Here is a 27,374-nt window from a genome sequence, read left to right as displayed (position 1 = left end):
GGAAATGATCATAGCCAAATTTCCATTAGCTATTGCAGATTTCATAGGACTATCCCCATTATACAGACACGTTCTCACAAATAGGAGTAATTGTAAGCAAATTGAAAGCGCATATTATGCGCATTATGCATGCACAGGATAACTATGTAGTCTATGACATTCTCCAAGGACTGTATAAGATTAGTAGCCTATTATAACAGTTCTGCGATCACTGTTGCTGCAGTACCCCGTTTTGAACCCCAGGGGCATCATCGAGTCTGCCTTCGCTATGACGACTTTTCTTCCAACATCATCACCAGTGATGCTGAGTTTGAGGCCTAGTCGTGGATACAGAGCCTTGACTGCTATTCAGGAATATGTTGGCCGTTGATATTGACTTATTCAATACAATGTTCAATATTATAGCATTCTTTCTTTCATTGGGAAGGAATATAATAATTCGGCTAATAGGCCTACTTGCAGTCAAAAAAAATGTATAAAACAAAAAAACGACAGGATATTCTTCTATTCACACATACAACAAAGGACCTGGCGGCTCTGGCATCTTGACAAAACAGGAGCTCAAAAAGCTGAACAATGGGCCTATGATCAATTATTTAGTTCAAGCTATCGTTGATATCCCACTTTATAAAGATCTTATAATGGGTAATTATTTCTTCCCCTAAAGTAGATGGCATAGACTACATAGAGCACATTAAGATCTAAAATTATGCTACTTTACTCAACCAAGCCATCATGTAACAAACGTAACTGGTGTGTGGCTTTGATGATCAAATGTGTTGAGGTGACTTTTGCTGAACCGACTAGAGTACTAATTAAGTGTGTTCATTTGTAAAACATTAGGTTAATGCAATGCCTCTTCTCACTGACTGGCAAGAGACCATTCAGGAAGACAGATAGACCTCTGTCACTTCCCCAGGAAATCAGCTGTATGTTTTGAGGTTTGGAGTCCGTTCTCTTTACATCATTCAAAAACAAATACAGCTTGCGCCACAAGACAGCAGAACTGTAGGGCAGGCTTTTGTCCTCATTGCACAGCACAAAAGACTCAACTGTCCAAGTCAACAGCCCGCTTCTCTGGGTTCACTTGTTTGCATTGTTCGTCTCTTGGCTCACTCAACCTTGAGTATCGTCTATTTTAGTAGCCTACAGGGAGATATGGGGTAGTCCTCAGGATGAGGCCCATGCTTGGATTGGGACAGGTTTTACTCAACAGCGTTTGAGGTCCAGCAGTGGCTTAACTGATAGATTGAGTTCAACACTTGAAATGGTACAACTGGCGTCACATAGTGAACAACAATGGCTTCTATGTGCCTTTAGGCAGCATTGCTGCCATTAAAGAGATTTTTTTTTTTTTATCTCCAAAACTCAAAGAATCTAATTCATGCCATGTTTTTGAGTGATCCAATATTTAAACTGTGGTCCTGGGTTATTGTATGTACAACGACAAAAGGAACCTCTGAAAATGGCCCCTTCAACCTGCATGAGGAAAGCTGGTCTCTAGACACACTTCACATACCCTCCATTGTGTCATCCCTCCTAGGGCCCTAGTCTATTGAAACACAGAAAGCTTCTGTTCACCCAGCCGAGTCTCTCTGGTTTACTGATACACTAGTCTCTCCTGTGTCCAAAAAGCCGTTACTACTGGAGGTCTGACCCACATAATGAGATGGGCCAGAGCCACCCCATAACTCCTCTGATTAGGACTGATGCCTCTGGAATGATATACAGATACTAGTGAATAATAGACAGTCTATAATAGACTGATGCCTCTGGAATGATATACAGATACTAGTGAATAATAGACAGTCTATAATAGACTGATGCCTCTGGAATGATATATAGATACTAGTGAATAATAGACAGTCTATAATAGACTGATGCCTCTGGAATGATATACAGATACTAGTGAATAATAGACAGTCTGGTTCCCATAGACAAGACAAAGAGAGATAGAACATATTTCTGTGGGGTTTTATCAAGCTCATTGTATTGGATTTGGGGAAGTTGTCACATGTTCTCCACTGAGGCCAGGAACATTACTGGACACAGGCAGTAGTCGTCTGTGGGGAGCCTGCAGTCAGGAAAGAGTTAACAGGAATAGTGACCTCACTGTCAAGAGGTCTTTGTTTTCCTTTTTCGTCCTTCAGACTTCTAGCTGTTTTTCTCAGGATGTCAGATAGAAAAGATGTCGGAAAGCAAGACAGAAGTAGTTGTTAAACAAATAACAAAATTGCTGGATGTGTAATAACTTTGTTATATAGAATTTGACTTCTGAACTGAAGAGCAATTTGGGTTAGCTTGTCTAGCGTTATACATGTTGTGAAATATTCCACAAGAACTTGGGTTATAATTATTGAGATGAAACTCATCTGTTCAGATAAAGTATTGAATATGATATAGGGAATTACAGTTTTAGTACTTCCTCAGGATAAAAGCTTCCACAGACCTAATGGAGGATTTGGAAAATGCCTGACTGCAGTGAGTCCATCAGATATGGAGTGATAACTCAAGATGGCGGTGTTAGCATGGTGGTAGCTGGGGGTTGAGTTGGGGGATGGGAGTGGTCTTGGATCACTTTGGCATGGGCCATATGGACATACTCGTCTGTCTTCCCTCTGTAATCTTTCACTGTTTACTTTGCTTCTTGGCAGCATTTTACTGGTGCCACGAAAGGCTTATTTTGGGGTGAAATAAATTGCATTGATGTTTATTGTTATCGACATTTTAATGACCTGTATAGAGTGTATCCAAATTTAATTAAAGCGTATGTTTAGCGATCAATAACTCTCAGCATTAATGCACAAATGAGTGCATTTTAGAATTGTACATTCTTGATAAAGGCATTCTCATTTATGTTTCACCAACAATTCAGATCATGCTTAAATCAGTAGTCTCCGTTCCTCTTCCTGTTTCCACTGAATTCTCTAACTGACTGCGTCCGATTTCTGATGTGTTTTCCAGACTGAGACAGCTGTCGTCCCTCACGTGACCTTCTCCTCAGACAGTGTTGTGTTTGTACGGCAGCCATGGCTATGCTTTTCACTGGACCTGCTACAAGTATGTCAACATCCATTTCTACAATTCCTTTGAAAGGGTCAAATGTGTTTGAGGAGCGCTTCTGGTGTGGTGCCACAGGCGCTCCTTTGAAAGGGTGTTCATCTTTTATGCTGTAGAGTAAATTGCTGTTACAAAACCCTACAAACAAAAGATTGTGTAACTGTAGAGGGTATCATTAGCACACCAACCTGCATGTCCACTGTGTCACCAACACTGTTGTTCTAGCTCAACACTGTTGGTCTAGCTCACTCAAGTGGTTTCAAAACCTAGTTTGAGGAATGTTGGTCTTGTAGCTGACCCCTCACTTGAACCAGAGGGAACTGTTCACTTTAATTGAATGCTTTATCAATTTCAACTATCGAGAGCATGTAAATGTTGCATGCACCAATGCATATCAACAATGTGTTTTTTTCCTGTGTGTCAGGTTCACCTATAAGGAAGAGACAACCATTCGCTGATGAATCAAGTCAGAGGTAATATACTGCTTTAATCTTTTAATACAAGGCGGTTGTTTCAAACTACCAATATCCAAGAAACCAACTGTACAATGTAGAACAATTAGCAACACATTTCAATGAGTAATTCGCAATCACTAAGAGTTAAAAATGCTATGTTTTGGACCCAACCAACGCTTTTCTTTTAACTTCATAATGCTCATGTTCTAGTATGGTGACCTGTCTCTATCTCTGTGTCTCCCTGCAGCCTGGGCCTGTCCCTCCTGTCTCCAGACTCGTCCTACGAATGTTACTCGGTCAACCCGGTGACGGGCTCCCCCTGCTCCTGCCGGCGAAGCCCCCGCCTCCTCTCCAACGGCTACTACGTCCTCACCGAGGACAGCTACGCCTGGGACGACGAGGGGAACGTGTCCCTCACCCCCTCCAAGATCAACGTGTCCTACAAGGAGAACCTAGTGAGGTGAGATATAGGATGTTTCATGGCCAACAAAGGTGATTCTGATTATGGAATGATCTGGATTGGCTAAACTCACCTAAGAATGGAGTAAGCAGTACTGTATATGGGCTACAGAACAATAGTAAACAATGTAGACAAAGTCATTTTTAAGTTGGACTATTTTCTTTTATAGATTCTAGTGGAAGAGCTTATAGTAAACAGGCAAGCGTTTATAATCATTCGTAATATAATCTGCAGGCTCTGACTTTACTCATGACTTACCAAACCACTCCGGTGGAAATGTTCTTAGAGTAGTTATGCAACTCTTGAGTGTGTGTCCAGACTGATGACAAGTAGTGGATAGCAGAGCACGTGTTCAAACACACGTCGGGTTCATAAGAATGAGGTAATGTGCTGAAGCCTATAGACGAGAGCTGCACAGAACGCGTGAGGAGTGTTTGAGAGTCCTGTAAATGTTTGTGTCTTACTTCTGGCTGGTTTCGTAGCTCATAAATGAAGTCGTGTCTCTGTTGCTCTTCTGTTATCGAAGAGTTCCGCATCAACATGAAGAGCTGCTTTGTGCTCTTGAATAAAAACATGAAGGCCTTGAAGGGGTTTAGTTAGAACAGTTAGTTTAATGTTGTACTTTCTTTCTATAATTGCAAAATCACTGTAATTGTATTTGAACGCCTATGATATGCTGAGCATTTTCATTTAAAAGCATTCAAAATGGAATTAAACACAGATTCAACAGTTTCAGCATTTATACGTAATTCGTTCCTCTGCGTGCACCTGTCCGTCTGTAGAATCTTCCGGCGCAGACGGAGGGCCCGGAGGTCCCTGGCCAGCCTGCTGTGTGACATGACCGAGACGTGTCAGTCATGGCTGGACGAGAGGGTGTTCGGAGGCCTGCGTCCCGCCCCGCTGGCCGAGTCCTCCTGGGTGGAGGAAAGCTCCACCGATCTGGACACCAGCTGCAGCTTCACATATGGTGAGGCCAGGCAGGTCTGGTCAGGGCAGCTGTAGAGCTCAGGATAACCACGGTTCCATTTAGCTACGACTCTGAGGGCTTAGTTAAGGTCATTTATGTTGTCCTGAGGTGGATCATTTAAATAAAGAGATTATTTTATCCAATATGACAATAATAATATGTTATCTATATTGGACATTTGTTTAGGGACACAAGCAGAGGTTACATGAGATTGCAATCATTTTGACTTGGTACTGCCACACCTACCTACTGCAGATATGTCTGTCAAGCTTCAGTCATGTGGGTCTGTGAATTTTAACAGGCTGATGATCCTCAGCTTTACCTCTCTGCCATTTCAGACCACAGTGAGATCATTACCCCACCAGGGAAGCTGGATCATGAGACTGTGTTGCAGAAGGAGATTTGCACGGAGACCTTTCACTCACAAGAACAGTTCAGCCAATCCCTGGGTGGCCTCTTGGATGTCCCGCCTCCCTCAGCCTTCCACGCCCATAGCTGCTGTCCACCAGAGCCCCAGCCAGCAGGTGAGATGCACTGAACAGAAGAATAGTCATATTAGTAATAGTTTTATATATATACTGTATATACATAGTTTTGTTTGCTTTCTTTGGAGACAATTCTTACAGTACATCTTAAATGACAGTGATTATATATATATATATATATATATATATATATATATATATATACAGTATATATATATATATATATATATATATCATATTTAGTGTGAAGGTGCCTTGTTGTGTGGGAGGAGGACAGGAAATGTCCCTTTGCATTGACGGGCTTCTTAAAACATTAAAGTGTTTTATTAGACTTTTAGAGTGACTCAAAGCTACTATTTGCACTGTATGTGTTTCAGACTGTACCACGCTGAAAGCCCTCTTCCTCGTCATCTTCTCTGTGTTTATCTTCACCGCCATATTCTCAAGGTGAGCTGAGAGAGAGTCGTCACTGTCAAAATGAGACAATGTGCTGTACTGTAAGAGTTGAGAATGTGTTTATGCAATCATAATTATTAACACAAAGCAAGCAAAACACAACGGCGACAGGCCAGAGTAACAGAGCAAGGATCCGCAATTAAAAGGTTTTGGTAGTTGCCTTTCGATTTCTTCCTATAGTAGGTATAGTAGTTTGTTTGTGCAAAGCATATAGCCTTTAATACTTTAATAAGTGTCTAGGTTTCACCCCTTACATAGTATGGATGTAAACCCTTTAATGATGTTCTATACAGGTGTCTGATGTGGGGACTGACTATGGCAGTTATCACATTTATGCTGATAATTACATCTCTATGTAAGTACTGTACATGTATGGCTTGAACTTTGTGTTACTGCATTTAAATAGTGTCAACTAAATCAACTAAAATGTGCTTTTCTGAACACAACAGTCTTCACAAAGTGTGGGCCGATGGGCAGGTGGAGAAAAGCCAAGACAGAGGTGAGCGCACTTGAACACCTCAGTACTGGATTATGATGAATTTGACCTCAGGCAAAAAGCGCCATGTTAAGATGGTCAAGAACCTTTTAACATTTACATTTTTGTATCTATGTTTTTTGTATTTGTTTGTTACAGGTCATTACTTCAAGAAATGAATAGAGAGGAAAGAAGAATTCTCTTTCTCTCTCTCTCTCTTTCTCTCTCTCTCTTTCTGTCTCTCTCTCTCTCTCTCTCTCTCCCACACACACACACACGCGCGCGCACACACACAGACGCTCGCACACACACATGTGCGCGCACACACAACACGATTACTCTTGACATACAGTATGTTGTGAAGTGAGGAGAATCAAGCTAATGGGAACAGTTGAACAGGAAGTGGACCTGACTAAATGAGAACAGGACTGAGGGGGGGGGGGGTTGAGGGCGGCTGTAGCTCAGTTGGTAGAGTGGGTCGTGGGTCGTTCAATGATCGAAGGGTCAGTGGTTCGAATCCCAGCTCCGACTGTCCACATGTCGAAGTGTCCTTGAGCAAGACACCTAACCCCAAATTGCTCCCACTGAGCAGGTTAGCACCTTGCATGGCAGCTACCGCCAATGGTGAATTTGTGAATGAGTGTGAATGGGTGAATGAGAGGCCATTGTAAAGCGCTTTGAGTGCCGCTAAGGTGGAAAAGCGCTATACAAGTGCAGTCAATTTACCATAGTGATAATAGCATGTAGGCTGCACACACGACAAACTAAACTCAAGGTGATAAAAAGTTATTTAGCTCAGTTTAGTAGGTAACAACCTTCATTTAACTTCATTATACTTTTTTGATATTATATATTATGCACATGTTTTTAAATGTATTCTCACTGTATATTGTTGATAGTTGATCTTGGCTTTTTTGGGCTGTCCAACATGACAAATGTTCTAGCTTTCTGTATTTGAATTACAATTTCAGGTCCACAATTAAAGTAGCAAGAACATGCAGGGAGGAACAAACCGAGGTACCTTACATGTCTTGGTATGAAAGAAGCTGTGACTTAGTCTGAATTGAACCAAATACACAACATTAAAATGTTGTTAAACCTTACCTACCTGGAATTTGTGAACGCCATGGTTCAAAGTGCCATTTTTCCTGAGGAGATTGTACATGATAAGTGCCTTCTTCATCTTAGCTAAGAGCATGCAGGGACCGCCAGCCCCACAATGCCAATGGTGTGCCTGCAAATCAGGGCTTTGAGGCAGTAAAGTGATGAATTTTAAAGCGCAATAATATATATGCATATATAATATAGGGAAGTGTCATGGATGGACACGCTGAAGGAATATAAGCTAGAGCCATGTGAGAATGCCTGCCTCTCATGTGAGTGCTACATGCTCTGGGCTTGAATGCAGGGTACTTTGTGCTTGTGCTCTGGGGAGCAGGGGATCGTTTCTCACATGTTCTGATTACCAGCTGCCTCATTATTAACCGCTGTTTTTTTATGTGGTTGTCATATGACTACTCTGGAAATCAAAGAACTAGAGAGCTTCCCTCACTTCCATTCACAATAGGCACAATGCAGAAAAGCATAATTCAGTTCTGTAAGAGTTGATAGAGGTCTTAGTTCAGTCAGAAGGAAGACATGTTGTTTTAATCAGGAAAAGGAGGTGGCACAGGTAGCCAAATAGTATGTACTGTACAGCTTTATAAAGTTTGACTTTATAAAGTTTCATATGAGAAATCATGTTTGGGCCTCAAACTACGCCAAGCTTTTTAGAGAATCTAAAGAAAATGATAAGGGATGAATTGTGCTTGATTACTTGATTACGTGGTTTTTGGCACAAATCAACTCTTCAATGTATAGGCTAAAGCAAAGTTGTCGTTGTTTCAAATGTGTTTTGTCTTCAACTTGTATGAACTGTCCGTCCAGATGAAAGTGACTTGAGAGGCATTGTTGTATTTAAACACTAAGTGCCAAATGTGAACCATCCATTTATAAGAAACTGTTAAATCACCAATACTTAAATCACAAATCCAAAAAAATAATATATAATTGTTTTTGTCATCTTTAATTAAAAATGTTTTGAAAACATCAAGGTGAAAGGCTACATTAAATGTTTAACATGGCAGAGTTTTTTAAATTTTATATCCATGCTTTTTATGACCATTGTGGTAATTAAGAAAATATTGAATGTAATTTAGCCACAAGGGTAGGAGGCAAAAGTCTGTCCTACTGTATAGTCTGTGAAAAAAAAACTGTAACCACTAACCTTTAGTTATTCTTGACTATTGCTTCAAAGCAGAGCTTAACGAACAATAATATAAATTGAATTGCTTTCATTCACATCATCTCTTTCCGAAGACATGTTAATTACTTATGGAAAGTATACATCTGTGTCTTTTTCACTCACCTGTTATACATTGATATTACTGTAATGCATCCTGTCTTCTTGTAGATGAATATGAATAGGTAATCAATGATTTCTGCACTGTACTTCATATTCAATTACAGTTAATCAGTGATAGTAAGCACTATAAAATGAAACCTTAATTAGATACTTGGTAAATCCAATCTGCTGCAATGTTCTAAAAGGAAATCTAAAGTAGCCTATTGTATTTTTACAGTTGTCCAAGTGGCCCTCTTTAAGGGCCTAGTTTAAGGCCCAAAGCACATCATAGCATGCATCAAGCCTCAATTTAGATGTGACCGCCTGGAAAATAGACAGTGTATTTGTGCGCAGATTACGCTTTTTATCTGGTTCAAACAGTTGGATCATCAAATGTTTGCACTGTTGCAGAACATGAATTTGATGCTGGTCTCTTTCTGTGTGCTTTGGGCTTTTGACTTCGATGTTTGCAGTGTTTTGGTGCTTGTGAAACATTCAGTTGGTGTAAATGTTGTGATGCCTATAATTATTATTTCCAATTTCATATGAATATTAAAAACACAGAAAATGCTTGTTTCAGTTGACTCAATACTTACAATTCCATTATATTCTCTCAAACTCAATCATAGCCACTAAATACCGGTTGCACGAGTGCCCATTACTTACAGTGCACATATGCAACTTCTGTCTTAATTCAGTGCAACATATCCTGTTGATACAATGTCTTTGGACCATAAATTAGTAATTAACATGTTTTAGAAACAGCAATTCTTTCACCCACAGCATTTCTCCGTCATTTGCATTGTCATTGGATGATATTACTTTGAATATCTGAACCAAAACAGGACTACATTAAGGATACTTTATTACCAAATAAACAACAAGCTTTATTATAAAATGACACCTCAATATTGTTGAATATTTAACAAACACTCCACAAACAACCATTCAGAAGAGAGCTGTAAATATCGCTACATGAAACCATGCAGCCATAGTCCTTTCTTCCACAAGTACATCTCTAATAGACCTAAATGAACGAGAGCACTTTTGTGAGGGGGACGAGTGTCTCAGGTGATAGGGTTATAAAATGTCACTGAAAAGTGGTGGACAGTTTTTCTCCGTCATGGACACTGATGTGTCTCCTGAGATGATTGGCAGAAATGAAGGTTTTCCCACAGTGCGGGCACTTGAACTGCTTGCAGCCCGTGTGCACGCTCATGTGCACTTTGAGGGAGCCGGACTGGGCGAAGCGCTTCCCGCAGTGCATGCAGCCGTAGCGTCTCTCCCCCGTGTGCACGCTCTGGTGGCGTTTGAGGTTGCTGGAGTCGGAGAAGCGCTTCCCGCACTGGGCGCAGCTGAACGGCTTCTCTCCGGTGTGAACCCTCATATGCGTTTTCAGGTTCTTGAGGCACGCCAGGGTCTTGCCACAGAAACTGCAAATAAACAGCTTGTCTAACCCATCGCTGTTGAAACTAGTAGGGACATTGCTAGAAGTGTTATGGGAGACCCAGTCGTCATCGATCAAAAAAGCGTTGGATCCAGCCTCAATGTCTTCCCTGTCAGTCAATTGGCTTTCATTAGCTGACAGCGGCTCCCTCTGCCTGCCATCTCTGTAGCCTGCAGGGGATGGATGCTCGGACACGGAGCGAGTCACCTCGGTTACGGCAAAAGGGAAATCACTGCTATGATCCGAGTGAGCTGTTACGGCATTTGCACTCAGTTTTAAGGAGTAAGAGCAGCCCGGATCCTCAGCCAAAGGACCTGGAATGCTACTGGAGCCATGCTGGCTGTGGGGCTCGTACAGCATGCAGTCAAAAGCCACAGGGTCGAGTGGAATATCACTGGTTTCTATATCTGAGTTTTGAGACCTCTTGTTGGCGTTCAGGTTTTTAGGTTCGGAGTACAGCGTTTTGTTTGTTTCATCACTTGGCCATACACAAGAGCTGGTATTGCCCTGCCCTGTGGCCTCCTGTTTGCTCATTGGTTGAGTAGCCTCTGTGTGAATAATGCAATCAATTGATCCCCCATCAGAACCATGATCCGAAGCCCCTGAAAAAACACAAAAATGTTCAATATTTTATTATGCAGTAGTAGTTGATATGTATATCCCAAGTAGTACTGTTTCTATTCCTATTTGGAAACGCAACTAAAGCTGAAATTGTCATGAAAGCTGTCAAAATTGGTTAATAACCTAAATCTGATGACTATAATCTAGGCCAAGGGTGTCTGGCCACCAAAGAAGAGCAAGGATGTTTACGAGTTGGCAGCTTAACCTGTGCCAGACCAGCATATTCACACGCGTCTAACATGTTTAATCTTAACAAAACATTGGCAATATTTCAAATGGTAAAAACTACATATGATTTAATTCCATTATCTTACCAACATTTATAAACTTACTCAGTCTCTCCTGTTGGTCAGTGTTCTCGAAGACATCATCAATCTTCTCCAACTTGATGGCAGGTGATTTGGGCTTCACTGTTGGAGGCTGAGAGACAACCGAGTGTCAAATGTAATACAAAAGTTAGTGGGGCAGTAATGCATAACCTATGTATCAATACATTAAAATCATGAGAATCAAATAATGGGAAAGTTGTCCAGACCTTTTTTGGTGCGGTCTGCCCATCGCCTGGAGCCTCCGCATCCCTCACGTTACAACGGGTGCCAGTAGAGGCCAACTGGAAATGTCTTCCTCTCTGAAATGGTGCCTCTACTGGAACAAACCGAGAAACCCAACAATGATGTGAGGTGTCGATTGTAAAAATTATAACTAAATATCTCTGAACGTGTGAATGGGCTACGTGATGGAAACTTACAGCCTGGAGTCCGTCTGGACTCGCTGACCAGGTGAGCCCGAGCGCGACTGCTTGCAAAAATGGAGCTTCCAGCTCCCGCGTGCCTGAGTGCGGAGGATCGGGACACCTTCAGATCCAGCAGACGCAGCTTCCTCTTCAGTGACTCGTTTTCCTTCTGACTTCGGGATATTTCTAAATGCAGGACAGCGTAGCCATTGTCAACTAGCTCACATATTTCTGCCACGGCCGCATTTGCCAGTACCTCCATAATGGAGGCTAGCTGAGTTTGAAATGTAACTGAATTGGACATTGCTTGCACCAAATCGGCTGCCCTCAGAACGAATAAATAAAGAAAGACCTTGTGTGTGGATGCTACCGAAAGCTACAATAAAAAACAACAACCGAGAACGACGTTTTTTAAAATCATAATACGTTTCGCATCATAATGTAAACAGGGTGCAAATGCTGACCAGGAAGTACTTGGGACACTTTTTTTTTTCTTTGTACCGCGCAGGCGTAGTAATGGATTTTTTTGTAGCTCGGCCATCTAAACCGTATCCAGCTGCTCCAGCACGCAGCCGCAGCACGCAGCCGCAGCACGCCGCCAGAGAATGGTTCCGCAGTCAGTGTTGTCAAGGAGGTTCAATACGGTGGTTGCTCATGGATCAGTGATCACTGAAAGTCAAGATCATTTGAGACGTGAATAAGTAGCGTACCACACAAAATTGTAACTCAATTTTCATTTTAACCCAATTTAATACAATTCATATTATAATAACTGAAATATCACTGTGCTCCGTCCAATGTCCATTATCATTGTTGGGGCCTATATTTCCACCCTATACTATTGTGAGGGCTACGTTTAGCCTACCTCAATGAACAACAGATACAGTAAGGGATTACTGAAAAATCAGGTAGACCCTACAGTTAACTTCTTATTCTAATCGTAGGCTACTTCAGTATTTGTAAAATGACAGTTTTATTAATACAGAGACATCATGCAGTGTATGCCCAGCCTATATAGTATTAAAGCTGGAAACTTATCCAAAATGTAGTTGTGATTAGAAAGCAAGTGTGTAGGCCTGGTGGGTTGAATTTCTCATGCCCGCAGTAACCAAAGTGAATCAAATCAATCACACACAAAAATAATTGTTCCAGTTTTATTGCTATATACACTGTACATAGTATTTTAGACATTAAAACATGTGTTCAATGGGTTTCTGAAAAACCAGGATGGTTTCTCTCTAGGTGAAATTTGAGATTGTGTTTCACAGCAAATCGTTCCCCACAGTGGATGCAGACGAAAGGTTTTTCCGCTGTGTGAACGCTCTTGTGTCTGATGAGATTACTGGCATCTGCAAAGCGCTTTCCACACAATGGGCAACCATATGGTTTCAGCCCTGTGTGAATGTTCAGATGTTTCTTTAGATAGCCTGCTTGCCCAAACCTTTTACCACACTGAGAGCAGCTGAAGGGTTTCTCTCCTGTATGAACCCTCAGGTGAGACTGGAGGTACTTTGGACATGTGAAACTCTTCCCGCAAAAGCCACAACTATACCGCTTCTCTCGGTTGCCACCTCTCTCACCTGTTATATGTTCTATGGTTGGCAAGTGTCGGTGGGGAATGGTCTGTTTACGCATAACTCTGTTGTCTCTTTGGGTTCTTTGAATGTTCAAGAAACGCCTCCCTGCAAAGTTCCCATAGCCTTCATTGTCTAAATAAGAGGGAATATTGTTTTGCACATTATCAGCTTCCAGCAGTGTGTTTCCATTCGATTGAGAACTCTTATCGTAGGCTTCAGAATCCAGCAATATAATCTCTGGTTTAACAGTGTGAAATTCAACAGGAAACAACCTGTCCTCGATGCTTTTATCGACTGACACGTGTTTCTCTGGCTTGTCTGTGAAATAAGAGGTGCTGGTATCAGCAGCATTAGAGCAAGAAGCAGGATCTTCAGAATCTGTTCCAGGACTTGAAAATGTACTTTTATTCAAAGTTGTTTGAAATTCCGGGTCACTCTGTTCCGCAGACTGGTGGTCCATGTGTGGGTCCATGTGTGGGTGCATCTGAACTGGGCATTGCTTCTCTGGGTCTCCTTTAACGACAAAACCATAATCTTCAGAAACATGGTTTGCTGGATTCAACTCAGTCATGTCCACTCTATCTTCATCATCGGCACAACTGCCTACTGGAGAAGGCAAGTATCAGTTAGCCTATAACTTAAAGATCACTGGAGCATTTGAGACACTGCACTATCAGAATCAGAAGTCTTCATGGTCACATTTTCTGTTTTTGTTTAACAAAAATGTTCTATCAGAGACAGCAAATGTTAAAGCACAAATTCATGGATAAAATATGGGTTAGTATTCTCACAAGAACTACCACAGTATTTAAAGTTGTAGCACTCAGAACCCCAACTACTTACTCTCCACATTCATACACAGTCCCTTTTGCGGCCATGTGACATCCAAATCATCCTCCTGTATTTCTTCCTTGATTAGGATAGATATCCTCTCCACAGACTGCAAGAGAATCACATTTTAAAATGACTTATCAAATGCAAAAAAACGAGCGAGGAACAAACAGTGCGATGGTTCTTCTTTCAACACCATAGTCAAGGAAAACGTTCAATGTCAGAATGTGTGATTGGGAATAGCCTACAAGTCCACAGTTGAAGATTTTCCAGCAATTTGTTAAGTGAGGGAAGAATTACATTATGTAGCAAGAGATAGCTGGTTCTTATCTTGGTCTCAAAGCTATGATTGATCTCGACTTCGACAAACAATATACTGACCTTATCTGTATTAGTCTGCACATGGCCTCCCTGTGTGCTGGGATGGTCTCCATCGACACACAAGTTATCAAGCTCTGCCTCCAGGGTTCTCTTGTTAGAACATCCATCCTCTTCTTGGGAACGGCACACGTCAGCTATGATTGAAACTCACAGTATATTATGATAGTCTATGTTCTGTCTACGGCAAGAATAATGATCTATTCGTCTTGTTGTTCAGAATAGGGGAAATTCGATTAGGAGAATAACCATGCTTAAATACAAGAGGAAAGGAATACAAAAACACCCCAAAGTTTCATGATAGTTGGTTAATAAGGTTGCTAGGCTAATACCGGCTATAAAGGCTTTGTAATCACATTCACGGTTATTTGAGCATTTGCAAATGCATTATAAACACACGCTCCGTGTGAATATAACAATTACACAGTAAATGAAAGCCACGGTTGTCATTTGTAAAAGTTCATGCCTGATGTGTTTGCTTACCTGGCGATGCAGAGACATGAATGCGCTGGGGCTCTCTGGGCGTGATGTTCCCCAGTCCTCGCAGCGCGTTCCCCATCTCCATTTTCACCATCTTTTCCCTGAGCTCTGCGTTTTCCTTCTGACTCCTAGATATTTCCAGGTGTAAAACTGCATATCCTTCGTCTACAAGTTCGCAGATTTGTGTCACTGCCGCGTTTACAAACACCCCCATAATCGAGGTGAGCTTTGTGTGGAAAGGGACAAAATTCGACATTATACGAATCTTGTCGCAAGGACAGTCAGGTTGAATTTAGCCAGTAATACAACTGGCAAATTGCATGCCAATATGTCCCGATTTAGTTAGAGTGCCTTTATATGATCCAAGGATAGCGTTTAGGCTATGGCGAAGACTCGCTGGAAAACCTGGCTCACTGGAAACAAAGAACTTTTCCGCACTACAAGTCTGCGTGAAGCTAGCATACGAATTGCGTGAGGATACTTGGCCAATAGAGAGCCTCTTGGAAAGACGCTAGGCCTATCCTCCCCTACTCTGGTATGAGGGGTGGAAGTAACAAAAATTAATAAATAAATATGTTGTCGATTAAAATGCAATTGAATTAAATGTGTGATCGATTAAAATGCAATCGAATTAAATGTGTGAATGATTAAAATGCAATCAAATTCAATTATTCATTAAATTAATCATTCAATTATTCATTAAATTAATCGTTAAACTGTTGTTTCGCCGGTCTAGAGCGGAAGCGCGATGACGCATCGCATAATCATCCGGTCTGGACCGGAAGACGGACAGTTGTTGTAATGTTTTTACTGTAGGCTGCACATGGTGAAGTTTCGAGTAGATAACATTCGCGATGGCATCACCAGGCATAACACCGACGAAAATTGTAAAAGAAGATGCGAGGAGAACTACCGGTTAAGGGAAAATAAAGCAAGCGGATGTTGGAGGCGGGCTCTACAGGCTGAGCCGGATGATGGGGCGGGTTTAAAGACGTTTGAGATCATCTAACTTCCGTAGTTTGACGTATTTCCGACGCAAACAAGCTATGAGGGTGGGACATATGTTTAGAGGAATTTGATTGGAACATTGACAAGTGGACTGGTTTTAAGAACTTTAGACAGATTCGATAGAAGGATAGCGTTGATTAACGGGTGGATGTCGTGAGATTATTGGCCTAAAATCTAAGGTACCTGTTGTTTAATTGTACCGTTGTCCAGGAAGTAAGAAATTATATACTTTGATATAAGATTACAACCAAAGTAGAATTTTGTAATTTTTTTTTGGCATACATCGTTGAATAGGTGAACACTATGACAAATTATGTGAACCAAAATGGGACAGAATGCTTTTTTCATTTAAGTGCGACTTTAAGGCAGTGAAGTAAATAGATACCAGGTTCTCCTCCCCTAGGAGAGACTGGTGACGCGAGGTTAATCCTCCCCTACGAAAAGAAGGCATACAAATCTAATGAACTGAAAACACAAGAAAGGTTGGATTGATAATTTAGACTTGGTAGCTACAAACAGACTAATCTGTGTGGACCTCCAATTTCATAGGTATAGGCCTCGGCCTACTTGTTGTCTATTAGTGTCCTATATCCACCCAGGCTAGTAGAGATCGTGCCTCAGGCTATTGGCTTAGACTAGTCCACTACAATATCCTAGATATCAGAATCTACCAAGATTCAGATATGCTCAAAATGTCCCCCCAATTTATCCTAACTGATATTAAAAAATATCAATATATTATTCTACGACAGACAAGCACATACCACTGTCCCAAATAAAAAATAAAATAAAAAAGAGAAAAACAAACAAACATATAAACCCGGTTCTGGTAGGCTATTGCAGTTCTGCGTGTAGTTTGTCCAAGTGTTGCTGCCGTACCACCCCATCTAGCAGAACCTGGCTGTGTTAGAAATCGTTCACTCACTCCCTATTGCCTATGTAGTGTTCCCCATATAGTGAACTACATAGGGAACCAATGAAACGGTTTTCGAACACTACAGTACAATTTGAGTCCTGTTTCAAAAATTGGTCGTTTGCTGGTGTTACCATAATAAAACCCATAGAGCAACTCTTTAAGAAAGCAATCAAGGTGTTCGACCGTAAACCATAGTCATTTCACCACTGTGCTATTCTTAAGAAGCACCATCTTTTAAGCTTTGAAAATGTTAAAACTTTTAAATATGCATGTTTTATATATAAATCTCTGAATGGTCTAGCCCCCCCTCCCCTGAGGGAATTCATCAGATGCAGAGACAAAGTGCTCAGCACTAGATCAGCCTCCAGAGGAGACTGTGAGGTCCCGTTCAGACGAACAACCACAGGTCAGAATGTTCTATCTGTTAAAGGTAGTACGAGTTGGAACAGTCTCCCAATCATGATCCAGGAAAGTTCCACATTTGTTGCTTTCAAAAAACATCTAAAAAAATGGCTTATACATAATCAAACCTGCGGACATATATGAAGACTGAACAGCATCTCACACAGAACCCAACCTATATCTGAACGATTGATTCATTATTACCATGGATCGGTATTGGGATTGATCAAGGGCGAATGTGAAATAGCAGCCACGAACTCAGCGGGTTATCCGAGATGCGGTAGCCGCGGCCAAAGCTCCTGAAGCTTTTCAACTCGCCTGTCACTGGCTCCCTGGAGGAATTTAGCCTGGCTGCAATAACGTTATCGCGAACGGAATGAATACCATCTACTAGCAAACAAAACATGTTCAGCTATAATTAACCTGTTAAAACTAAGATGCCTGGATAAAAAAATAAAGTCTCCAATGGATATATTTGACAAAAACAGGTTAATATGCAAGCCGGTTTTCATTGCTAAATCAAAGCGGGGAGAGCCGGGAACGTGCGTCTACATTTCGTGAACTTGTTCGTGGACGCGCGTAGGCCAGAAAAGCACAACTGTGCAAGTACAAAAGTCACCGGAAAGCCAGAAAAGCACAACTGCGCAAGTACAAAAGTCACCGGAAATAGTCAAATGACTACAAATTTGCCAAGATGGCGCGGTTCAATAGGGCTACATTTGTGATAGCGGTCAGTGAATGGAGTGGCTGTATCCAGTTCTATTAATACATCCATGGTTGAAATGTACTCACTCGGTTTTGCTTTTGCATGTTCATTTTTGAATGTTAAATCCCAAATAAATTGTTGAAATTCTAATTATGTTCAAGTGTGGTTTTGTGGTGCTGTCTGTTAGTTGTAAATTTGCACGATAAGACCGAGGCTCCCACAGAGTTGGGCGGAACGGACGTGGAACGAACTCTGCAGAGGTCTGCACAGACTCAAAGCGGACCTCAGGGATACCAGTTTCTTGTCTTTGAAATTTAGTTTAAATGTTTTTTTTAATGATTTTTCAAGGTGCCCACCCACATCCATTGTATGACCAAAACTGTGGTAGAGACTTTCTCAAAAGTGCTAGTTTTGTCAACGTTTTGATCTGAACCATTGTATATGATCATAATTAACCTTAAAACAGGGCTAAGCATTTTCCCTTTACTACTCCTTTAAGTAGACTCCTTCCCGCTCCCCTCTACGTAACACCTCAGATATTAGATAAGGGGCGCCAAGGTCCTTCTACTCCCTCGTGATATCCCTAGTAGGGTGTTGTGAGATATAGCCCGTAACACTTATGAGATACGACCCTGTCACCAATGGTGCCTAAACATCTTCCCAACCACTGTTTACCCACCAGATGGAGTTTAACCCGTACCCCTTAAGAAGAGTAAATCCATGGTTTTTATGGTGAGGATTTCCCTTGCTGTGGCACACAAGTGACCCTTACTGACCCTTATCCACTAGGCTTCTGTAAAATACGCACACAGACAGTCGTCTGATCCTTTTAGCTGGCAGTGTCCCTAGTATAACGTACAAAACAGTCAGATATTGAGAAGACATTTCTCTAAAGATTCATCACTACTATGGGTCTAGAAGGCCTCATTGGATTAATCAATTCACCTAATCTGTCGGTATCCTATACAGTGGTGGGGTAGAGACAGCCAGAAAAGCCATGCCATCAAATATCTCCTTTTCATAAGAAAATGATGCTCGTTTACATAAGAAAATGTTGAATGTTGAATGATAGTCCCTATATTTTTATTTGGCTCAATACAATTTCAAAAGACAACATTTCCGTGATGTGTTATGTAAGCTACAGAAACATTGTTTTCATCGTTACTTGACATAACGTTTATTGTAATTCGCGCAGGTAGGGTAGATAGATGTGCGCTATATTGCAACTCTCCTTTTTAAAAGTATAATTTTGCTCTAATCGGGCTAAAAGTACAACGGGATGAATGGAGAGCATCGCTAAGGGACAACTTACGATGGGTTCAGACCGCCCTTAAGAATTATCCCTTGGGTAAGGTATACCTTGGCTGAGGAGGCTCTGGGAAACAGCGCGTCAGCTTAAGGGAGAGCTTACGATGTATCTTCAGAAGGTACATCGTAAGGTCGATTTACGATGTACCTTGGGAAGAGCTGTTTCCCACAACCACAGGTATACCTTAGCCTAAGAAGGCTCTGGGAAACGACGCGCCACCTGCTTCAGAGTGGATTTCACCCTGGTGAGCTATGCAGTTGTAAAGGAGCCATCGTCAATATTCAGATTTTCAAGGACCGCAGGTATCTCCTCCTCTGCTTCTTCCACTGCCGGGTGGGTGCCTAGGAGGTTCCTGCAGTGAGTGAACCAAGTGTTCACCATCACTTCTGGGCTGCTGCCTGCGACTTGGCCTTCCTTTGCCCTTTTTCGTCCACTCATCTAATTAATGACCTTCCAGGCCTCACCGTATCCTTGCTCCCCTTGGGCTGCCTCCACCCTGCGCACCTTTTCCATCAGCTCCTCCTCTCTGATCTTATCGTAGGTATCTAAAAGCTGTTGTCATTGTCGAGTGAATGAGGCAAAGCATTCACTCGCTCCCCTCAGTCTTCTCTTGGTCAAGATGTCGGCGAGTGTTGGAGCCATTAACCCTAGAAGGGAATTTTGTGGAGATTTGTGTTATACTGACCTTTGTTGATCCTGTGGAAGGTTTAGTATTTTCTGTTGGTACTTACCTGTACTTACCTTTGGATCTGATCCTGTGGAAAGAAATTGATTGCTATAATTTGCACTGGATAGTACATTTGTTGTAGTTTGTTGTTGTAGCCCATAGCCCATAGTATGTTATGGTAGTTTTTGTTGAAGTATGCCACCTATTGGCCAGGTGTGGTCACTGCCCTTAGGTGCGCATTCCTTACTAGCAAGGGTTAAAAATAAGATGGCTGCCTCCCTTTGTAGTAGAAAGCATGGAAGCAGGCCTCTTGGCTAGTTCACATCTAAGCTGTGCCATTTATACTTTTTTGAGCTGGAGCTGTCTGAAGCTAGTCATGCTTTCCCATGCAAACAATTGATGGAATGTTCAGAGTGTCAGTTGGGATTTGAATTTGGGTGCATGGGCAGCCTCTCTTGAAGGTACAGACACCCTTGGACCACACAACTCAGCCCGTAAGTGGACTAGAGACACACGGTCTTCACTGGTGAAGGCAGGTGGGTGGCCCGGAGAGGGGTACACTGTCCATGACCGGCTCTGACATGAGGGGGCGGAGTCTTGCCACCACGCCACTATCCACGCCACGGAACCCACAACTCAGCCCCTGAGTGGGCTAGAGACACACGGTCTACACCGGTGGGGGCGGGTAGGTGGCCCAGAGAGGGGTGCACTGTCCCTGACTGGCTCTGACCTGAGGGGGCAGAGTCTCGCCACCATGCCACTGTCCTTGCCACAGACCCCACAATTCAGCCCCTGAGTGGGCTAGAGACACACGGTCTTCGCCGGTGGGTGAATCGAGATTGCCCGGAGGTCATTGCACTGCCCCGGACTGGCTCTGATGTGAGGGGGCAGAGCATCGCCACCACGCCACTGTCCACGCCACGGTCTCCAGAATTCAGCCCCTGAGTGGGCTAGAGACATACGGTCTTCGCCAGTGGGTCCATGGAGATTGCCCGGAGCTCAATTCACTGCCCCTGACTCGCTTTGATCCAAGGGGGCGGAGTCTCGCACCACACCACTATACATGCAACGGGCCCCACAACTCAGCCCCTGAATGGGCTAGAGACACACGGTCTTCACCAGTGGGGGCAGGTAGGTGGCCCAGAGAGGGGTACACTGTCCCCGACCGGCTCTGACCTGAGGGGGCGGAGTCTCGCCACAACGCCACTGTCCATGCCACCAACCCCACAACTCAGCCCCTGAGTGGGCTAGAGACACACGGTCTTCGCCGGTGCGTTCATGGAGATTGCCCGGTCCGTAGTAATACTAGCAGCAGCTGTTACATAGCCCACCTCACATTTTCTCCAGGAAATGTACTTTCTAGTTTAATTTGTTTTCTCAAGATAACAGGATAATTTTCTCGAGATCTCGAGATAACCAAACTTTGTTTTCTCATGATAACGAGATAATTTAATTTGTTTTCTCAAGATAACGGGATCATTTTCTCGAGATCTCGAGATAACAAAAACAGGCCATAAATAGCCTAATTGTAGGAAACACGATTCAGTGCAGTGCAGCAATGTCGGGGAATATCAGTCAGCACGTGACATTTCTATTCAATCAAGGCCAGACACAGGCTGAAATAGTTTTGTTCCTTACCGTTACAGATAATGTGCACATTAGTGAGCGTCATCTAAGAGGATTGTTAGCAAGGCTTCTGCTTTATCGGCGGCCAATCAAAGCGAGCCTGATATCATCATGAACTACATAGCTGACCAGCTAAGGGGGACCTGGGTGACTGCATGGGTACCAGATGATGACTGAGAGATGCAGATCAGCAGGATTGCGGGTCACTAGAAATCTGCTGTATGAAGTGCAATCCTCCTTCTCTATAAGAGAAGCTCCTCTTCTCTCACCTTGTATCTCTCTCTGTCTCACATGCCTCAATCACCACCCCTGTTGCTCTGTATCTCCAGGTTGTTTGGGACCATAGTCATGCTGATACTGTGACTTCTTGCCAGCTTCATCAAACTCTTACCAACCTTCCTCCCTTACAATGTCAAGTTATACAGCTACAGGAGGGTATGTTTGTACTGTTGTTCAGCCACTGTTCTTTTAGCTCTCTGGTTTGAATGTTCTTTTCTAGCTGGTTGAAGTCTGTCCATCTGGGAGTGTTATTGTACTGTATGTCCTGTACAGTAGGATTCATATACTGTATGTAACATTATTGTGTTGGAATGTGCTGTGACTAGGCCATTGTAATACTGGTATAAAAAATATTAAAAAAAGAACTCTCCAACTCGCTTTTGATTCCTTGTTAGGAATAGTGCTTTTTATTTATAAAGCACATTTAAAACAACCAAGGTTGATCAAAGTTGTCCAGAGCAACAAAACACACAGCATGCAAGAGAACACTACAATACATCATACACAATACACAATAAGCAATATAAAATACAGTACAATACAGGGGCCATCGGGTGTCCAGCTCAACCTGAGTTGAAGGCCTGGGAGAACAGATGAGTCTTTAAAGAAGACTTAAAAATCTATATGGTCTGGGCCAGGGGTCTGCAACCTGCGGCTCTGGAGCCTCATGCGGCTCTTTAGCCCCTCTACAGTGGCTCACTGGCTTTGACAAACATTATATGGAAATGAATAACTAAATAAATATATTACTATTAAATACATTTATTTATTACTAAAATAAATGGTCATGTTGGCATTCAAGTTAGCTAACTAGCTAGATAGCAGCTAGCCTTGTTAGACCATCCTGATTTTGTTCGGTTTCTTTCGCAAATCAGTCTGGATACTCTCAATAAAGATCTATTTGTGCTAGATCATAAAATGATCTCGCCAATCAGCGTTGGTTATGAGGAATTTTAAATACAAACAGGCAGGGTGGGTTTAAGTGTGACGACAGTGAGGAGCGGTTGAAGTTAGCATGTGATAGATGGTGATACACATATGGTTCATCCAATCACCTGCCAAGTAATTTTGAAAGTGTCTGCCCTTTTCCAAGCAATACCAAAGGAGATTTCCCAGATAGTTATGTGAAGCAAACTTTCTGGCGCGTCAGGTTAGATAGCAGCAGACTGCATAGAAATTCACCAGAATGCTGGAAATGTAGTGTTTGGTGCTCAAAATTTCCCCCTTGGACCCCCAGACACCTCTGCCCCCCTTTGTGTCCCCCCTGGGTGCATATACCACCACGCCTGAAATAAATCTAAGGGGAAGCATTACCTTCATTTTAAGCTCATATGTTTTGCAGCTCCAGTCAGATTTTGTATTCATTTTTTGGCCAAAAATGGCTCTTTTGATAGTAAAGGTTGTCAACCCCTGGTCTGGGCAGACCTAATGTGCCAGGGCAGACTGTTCCAGAGCCTAGGGGCCGCCGCCCAAAAGGCTCGGTCACCTCTAGTCTTTAACCGAGTCTTTGGGACAGCCAGCAGCAGCTGATTAGAGGATCTCAGTTCTCTAGCTGAGGCATGAAAGTGCAGGAGATCGGCAAGATACTGAGGTGCCAGTCCATCAAGAGCAGACTGGAGAGAGCTTCATAATGGCTAGTTTTCTCAGTGCAGAAATGGACCACCCTGGGACCACGAACTGGGAGCCAGTGGAGCGAGGCCAAGATTGGGGTGATGTGGTCACGTTTTCTCTTGCCAGTGAGGAGACGAGCTGCTGTATTCTGCGCAAGCTGCAGGCGACGCATCAGTGACTGGTCAATGCCGACATACAAAGAATTACAATAATCAAGACGAGTGTTGATAAAAGCATGTATTACTCTCTCTAAGTCTTTGGAGGAGAGAGAGCCCTTTACCTTGCCAAGAAGCCTTAATTGGAAAAAGCTGGTTCGTATGACAGAGCTAACTTGTTTGTCAAATTTAAAAGAACTGTCAAAGGTCACCCCAAGGTTTTTGACTGAGGAACGGATATTTGGGGAGAAGGGGCCCAACAAACCAGTGGTACAGTCTGAGGGGTCATGACCAAATATAATGATCTCAGTCTTATTTTCGTTTTTGACAAGAAACTGAACTGAGATTCTCAAGTGAAACTAATAAGCAGCTATTTGGTGTTCCCATTTGTATGAAACTGGAAACTGCAATGACTCTGCTCTGGCTTTCGCTCTTCCCCCAGACACCTAGTATCCCTCTCCCCTGCTCTCCTTACTCCTTGCTTGTAATAGACATTAATAAAAGTTACATCTGAACTCATCCTGCATCTACTGTCATCAGCAGTGAAATCTAAAGACGATGAATTCACTAAATAGTTTAATATGAATTTCACATTTTTATTGTCAAGTATGTCAAACATGTCAAGTATGTACAGACTCCCTTATTCAGCTTAGAACATATACATGTAAATCAAAGAAAGGCATTTTAGTAAATCAATCAGTCAATTAGCCTACTCATTTTCAAAAACGGACTATATCAAAAAGGTGAACATATCACTAAAACTGTGATAGCGTATTACGCAAAACATTTAAACAATTCCTACATTAGCATGTACATACTGTAAATGTGCAGGTTCATTGCTTAATATCAATGCAGTTACATTACATCAGTGACCATTCTGAGGTCTTCACTTCATCACACCCTGTTTGTCTTTACATATCACATGTTTGTCTTTACTTGTTTGCCTTTACTTTATCACGTCTGTCTTTATCACATAACCTGTTTTTATAAACTTTATCACGTACCCTGTGTTTATACACTTTATCCAACAGACGACCCTCTTTTCTTCACTATTATTACATACCCTGTGTTCCTTCACTTTGTTTTTACTTTATCACACAGACGACCCTGTTTACTTTACGCTGTATCCATCACCCATATCCCACTGTGACACACTGACAGAAACTCTGACCTGAATTCTGAAAAAGTGCAATAGTTGCATGCAGGTTCCAGTGCACAACTGCAGGTGTGGGACACAGGCCGTCTGGAGAACTCTGGCATGTCCGTGAATGTAACCTTGATGGTCTTCGACAAAAAAATGTCTGATCCGGATCTGAACCTAAGGAACAATCAGATCTCCTTCTGGTCATTGGATAATGCAAGCTGCAAAACTATTTCAGCCTGTGTCAGGCCTTGATTGAATAGAAATGTCACGCGCTGACTGATATTCCCCGACATTGCACTACACTGGTTACCTGTCAACTCTAGAATAGACTTTAAAATACTATTACTAGTCTATAAATCTCTCCGCAGTCACGCACCTGAATACATTTCAGACATGCTTGTCAGGTACATGCCCAACAGACCACTCAGATCCTCAGGTACTGAACTCCTAACAGTTCCAAAAGCCAGGACCAAGAAACACGGAGAGGCAGCTTTCAGTTTCTATGCCCCCAACCTCTGGAACACCTTGCTAGATTACCTAAGAAGGGCAGAAACCATGGAAATCTTCAAGCGTGATCTCAAGACGTACCTTTTCAGCCTAGCCTACAATCACTAGCCAGGACCTAGAGACACAGAAAGGCAGCCTCCAACCTACCTGTGAATCCTCTGTATACATTGGTGTATATCCTGTTATGCACTGTACAGTATGTGTACAGAAGCTGGTTGCCCTGAAACAGGCATGTTCTGTTGTAATATCTGTGTTGCTTTTATGGCTCAGCGTGCTTCTAACCCTTTTCTGCCTCCCCTCTCCCTAGTGCCTCTCTCTCCCTTCTACCTTCTAACCAGGTCCAGTGGATGCCCCACTGTCACCCACAGACCACCCTGAGTCCGATAGACACCCCCGTGTCAGCTGTGGATGTCGTAGTATTTAGTTAACACACACACACGTACACACAGACATACATACATACATCAGTCCACTTCCGGCTTAGGCCTGGACCTGGGCCCAGCGCCCCTCCCCCTCACCCTAACCCGGGTCCGTATCCTTTTCCCACCCCCACCCTACCCCCGACCCCTGCCTCTACCTGGCCCCAGGGACACTCACACAGACATACACCAGTCCTGGGCTCAGATGCCCTCACCCTAACCCTAACCCGGGTCCGTATCCTTTCTCCTACCCCGACCCTACCCCTGACCCCTGCCTCTATCTGGGCCCAGGCACATTCACGCACACACAGACATACACCAGTGTTTGCCATACCTCTCCCATGCCGTTAGACAAACTTACTCCAGGAGCTTGCTCGATCGCCTCATTGAGAGGGATCAGGGAATCATTTTTACAGCTCACTTATCTGGCCCCTAGGTGATACAGTTTTTTTGCTTCCCTCTGGAATATGTAGCGGTGGGACATATGCCCACCTCCCTTGTTCTCTGTAAAATTGAGCCCACAGCACATCAAAATGTTTTACTGTAAACAGTACTGTATGCAGCTACTGCAAATACTCACTCATAAATCTCCAATGTTTATGAAAAAAGGACAACATTTTCATGACATGGTAGATGTAGTGTGAACAATTTATCTAAAAAACTGTATTTTTGACAGTATTTTGAAGTCTGTCCCCTCAAACTACTGCTGTTCATACAGGGAAAAAATACACTACCCACAATCCTATAGTGTAACAGCAATGTCTCCACCAATCAGAGACGTTGTTGTTGGCAACCCTGCCCCAATAGCAGACCCTTGGACTACAACTGGCTATAAACATTTTTATTTAAAAGTGCAAGAGGTTAGGCAACATGTAGGCTTCTCGTAACATTTTAATTTAAGGCCTATGGCTGCGCTGATTGGAGGCTAGGCCTATAGCCTAATTTCGGCCTTTTATCAGATAGGCTAAAATAGAACAAAACTCTTTGAAAATAAATATAGCCTACTTAAATTAAGTGTACGTTTAGTAAGTAACTTACAACGTGCATAGGCTAATTTCCATTCAATATTAATAGGCCTATGCATTTTCTCAATTTTCGCCTCAATCTCCGTACATTGATCAGGCTCCCTCTCGCTTGCTATGATGGCCCGCTAGCCTATAGACAGGTTTATCTATGGTGGCCCTTACGGCTGTTTTTTCATTGCATAGGCCTAATAGCCAATAGCCTACACATTAACAGAACTAAATGAATTGGCCTATTTGTTTTTTTATATTCAAAAGGAATCCTGATATATGGAAATTTAATTTTAGCCTATTGTAGGCCTAATACAATTGGGGGGAATTATTTTGTCCGGACATTATGACTGGAGAGATTTTAATATATTGGACTTCAACAGATTTTTCCGGGCAAAAACCAGTAATTACCGGCTAACGGAAACCCTGCTTGGCACCACAAGAGGCAGTAGTCCCAACACCAAAATAAAGAAGGACACCAAAATTTACCTGCCGATCTCCACTGCACAAGTAGAGTAGTGGTGAGAGCATAGGACTCCCACCCAGGAGATGAGGGTTCAAGGCCCGGTGGGGATGACTTTATGGGACTATACCCCAAACCTCCACACGCTCATCCTTTCACTCCAACCTTTACCCCTTGCCTTATAGGTCAGATCCTGTCCCAACCCCAACCCTTATTCTAACCCCAACCCACACTAAAGGCTGGAAGAAGGACACCAAAACCAACCCTCCGATCTCCGCTGCACAAGTAGAGTAGTGGTGAGAGCATAGGACCACCCAGGGGATTGGGGTTCAAGGCCCTGG

General features: G+C 42.7%; 3 protein-coding genes across 3 annotated transcripts; 1 reads left to right on the top strand and 2 right to left on the bottom strand.

Annotated features, from left to right (window-relative positions):
• Positions 1-3,062: 3,062 nt before the first annotated feature.
• On the top strand, positions 3,063-6,537 carry tmem71 (transmembrane protein 71; the record flags this gene model as incomplete). The annotated part of the gene is made up of 7 exons (XM_084457942.1): positions 3,063-3,124; positions 3,763-3,975; positions 4,758-4,942; positions 5,281-5,466; positions 5,805-5,874; positions 6,333-6,382; positions 6,518-6,537. The coding sequence occupies 7 exons, from the start codon at positions 3,063-3,065 to the stop codon at positions 6,535-6,537; spliced, it is 786 nt and encodes a 261-aa protein (XP_084314068.1).
• Positions 6,538-9,681: 3,144 nt separating this feature from the next.
• On the bottom strand, positions 9,682-11,893 carry LOC311325435 (uncharacterized protein). The gene is made up of 4 exons (XM_084458137.1): positions 11,558-11,893; positions 11,345-11,454; positions 11,142-11,229; positions 9,682-10,790 (listed from the first exon to the last, which is right to left on the bottom strand). Exons 1-4 carry the CDS (start codon positions 11,844-11,846, stop codon positions 9,832-9,834), a joined length of 1,446 nt encoding a protein of 481 aa, XP_084314263.1. The 5' UTR covers positions 11,847-11,893; the 3' UTR covers positions 9,682-9,831.
• Positions 11,894-12,745: 852 nt separating this feature from the next.
• LOC311325275 (uncharacterized protein) lies at positions 12,746-15,211 on the bottom strand (the record flags this gene model as incomplete). Its single annotated transcript, XM_084457941.1, has 4 exons — positions 14,812-15,211; positions 14,332-14,465; positions 13,963-14,059; positions 12,746-13,632 (listed from the first exon to the last, which is right to left on the bottom strand). The coding sequence occupies exons 1-4, from the start codon at positions 15,062-15,064 to the stop codon at positions 12,746-12,748; spliced, it is 1,371 nt and encodes a 456-aa protein (XP_084314067.1). The 5' UTR covers positions 15,065-15,211.
• Positions 15,212-27,374: the final 12,163 nt, after the last annotated feature.

This window comes from Borostomias antarcticus (genome assembly GCF_949987555.1).
Source record: "Borostomias antarcticus genome assembly, chromosome: 24".
Lineage (NCBI taxonomy): Eukaryota > Metazoa > Chordata > Actinopteri > Stomiiformes > Stomiidae > Borostomias > Borostomias antarcticus.
The sequence above is the reverse complement of the archived record's forward strand: the minus strand, read 5'-3'. Positions and strand labels throughout refer to the sequence as shown.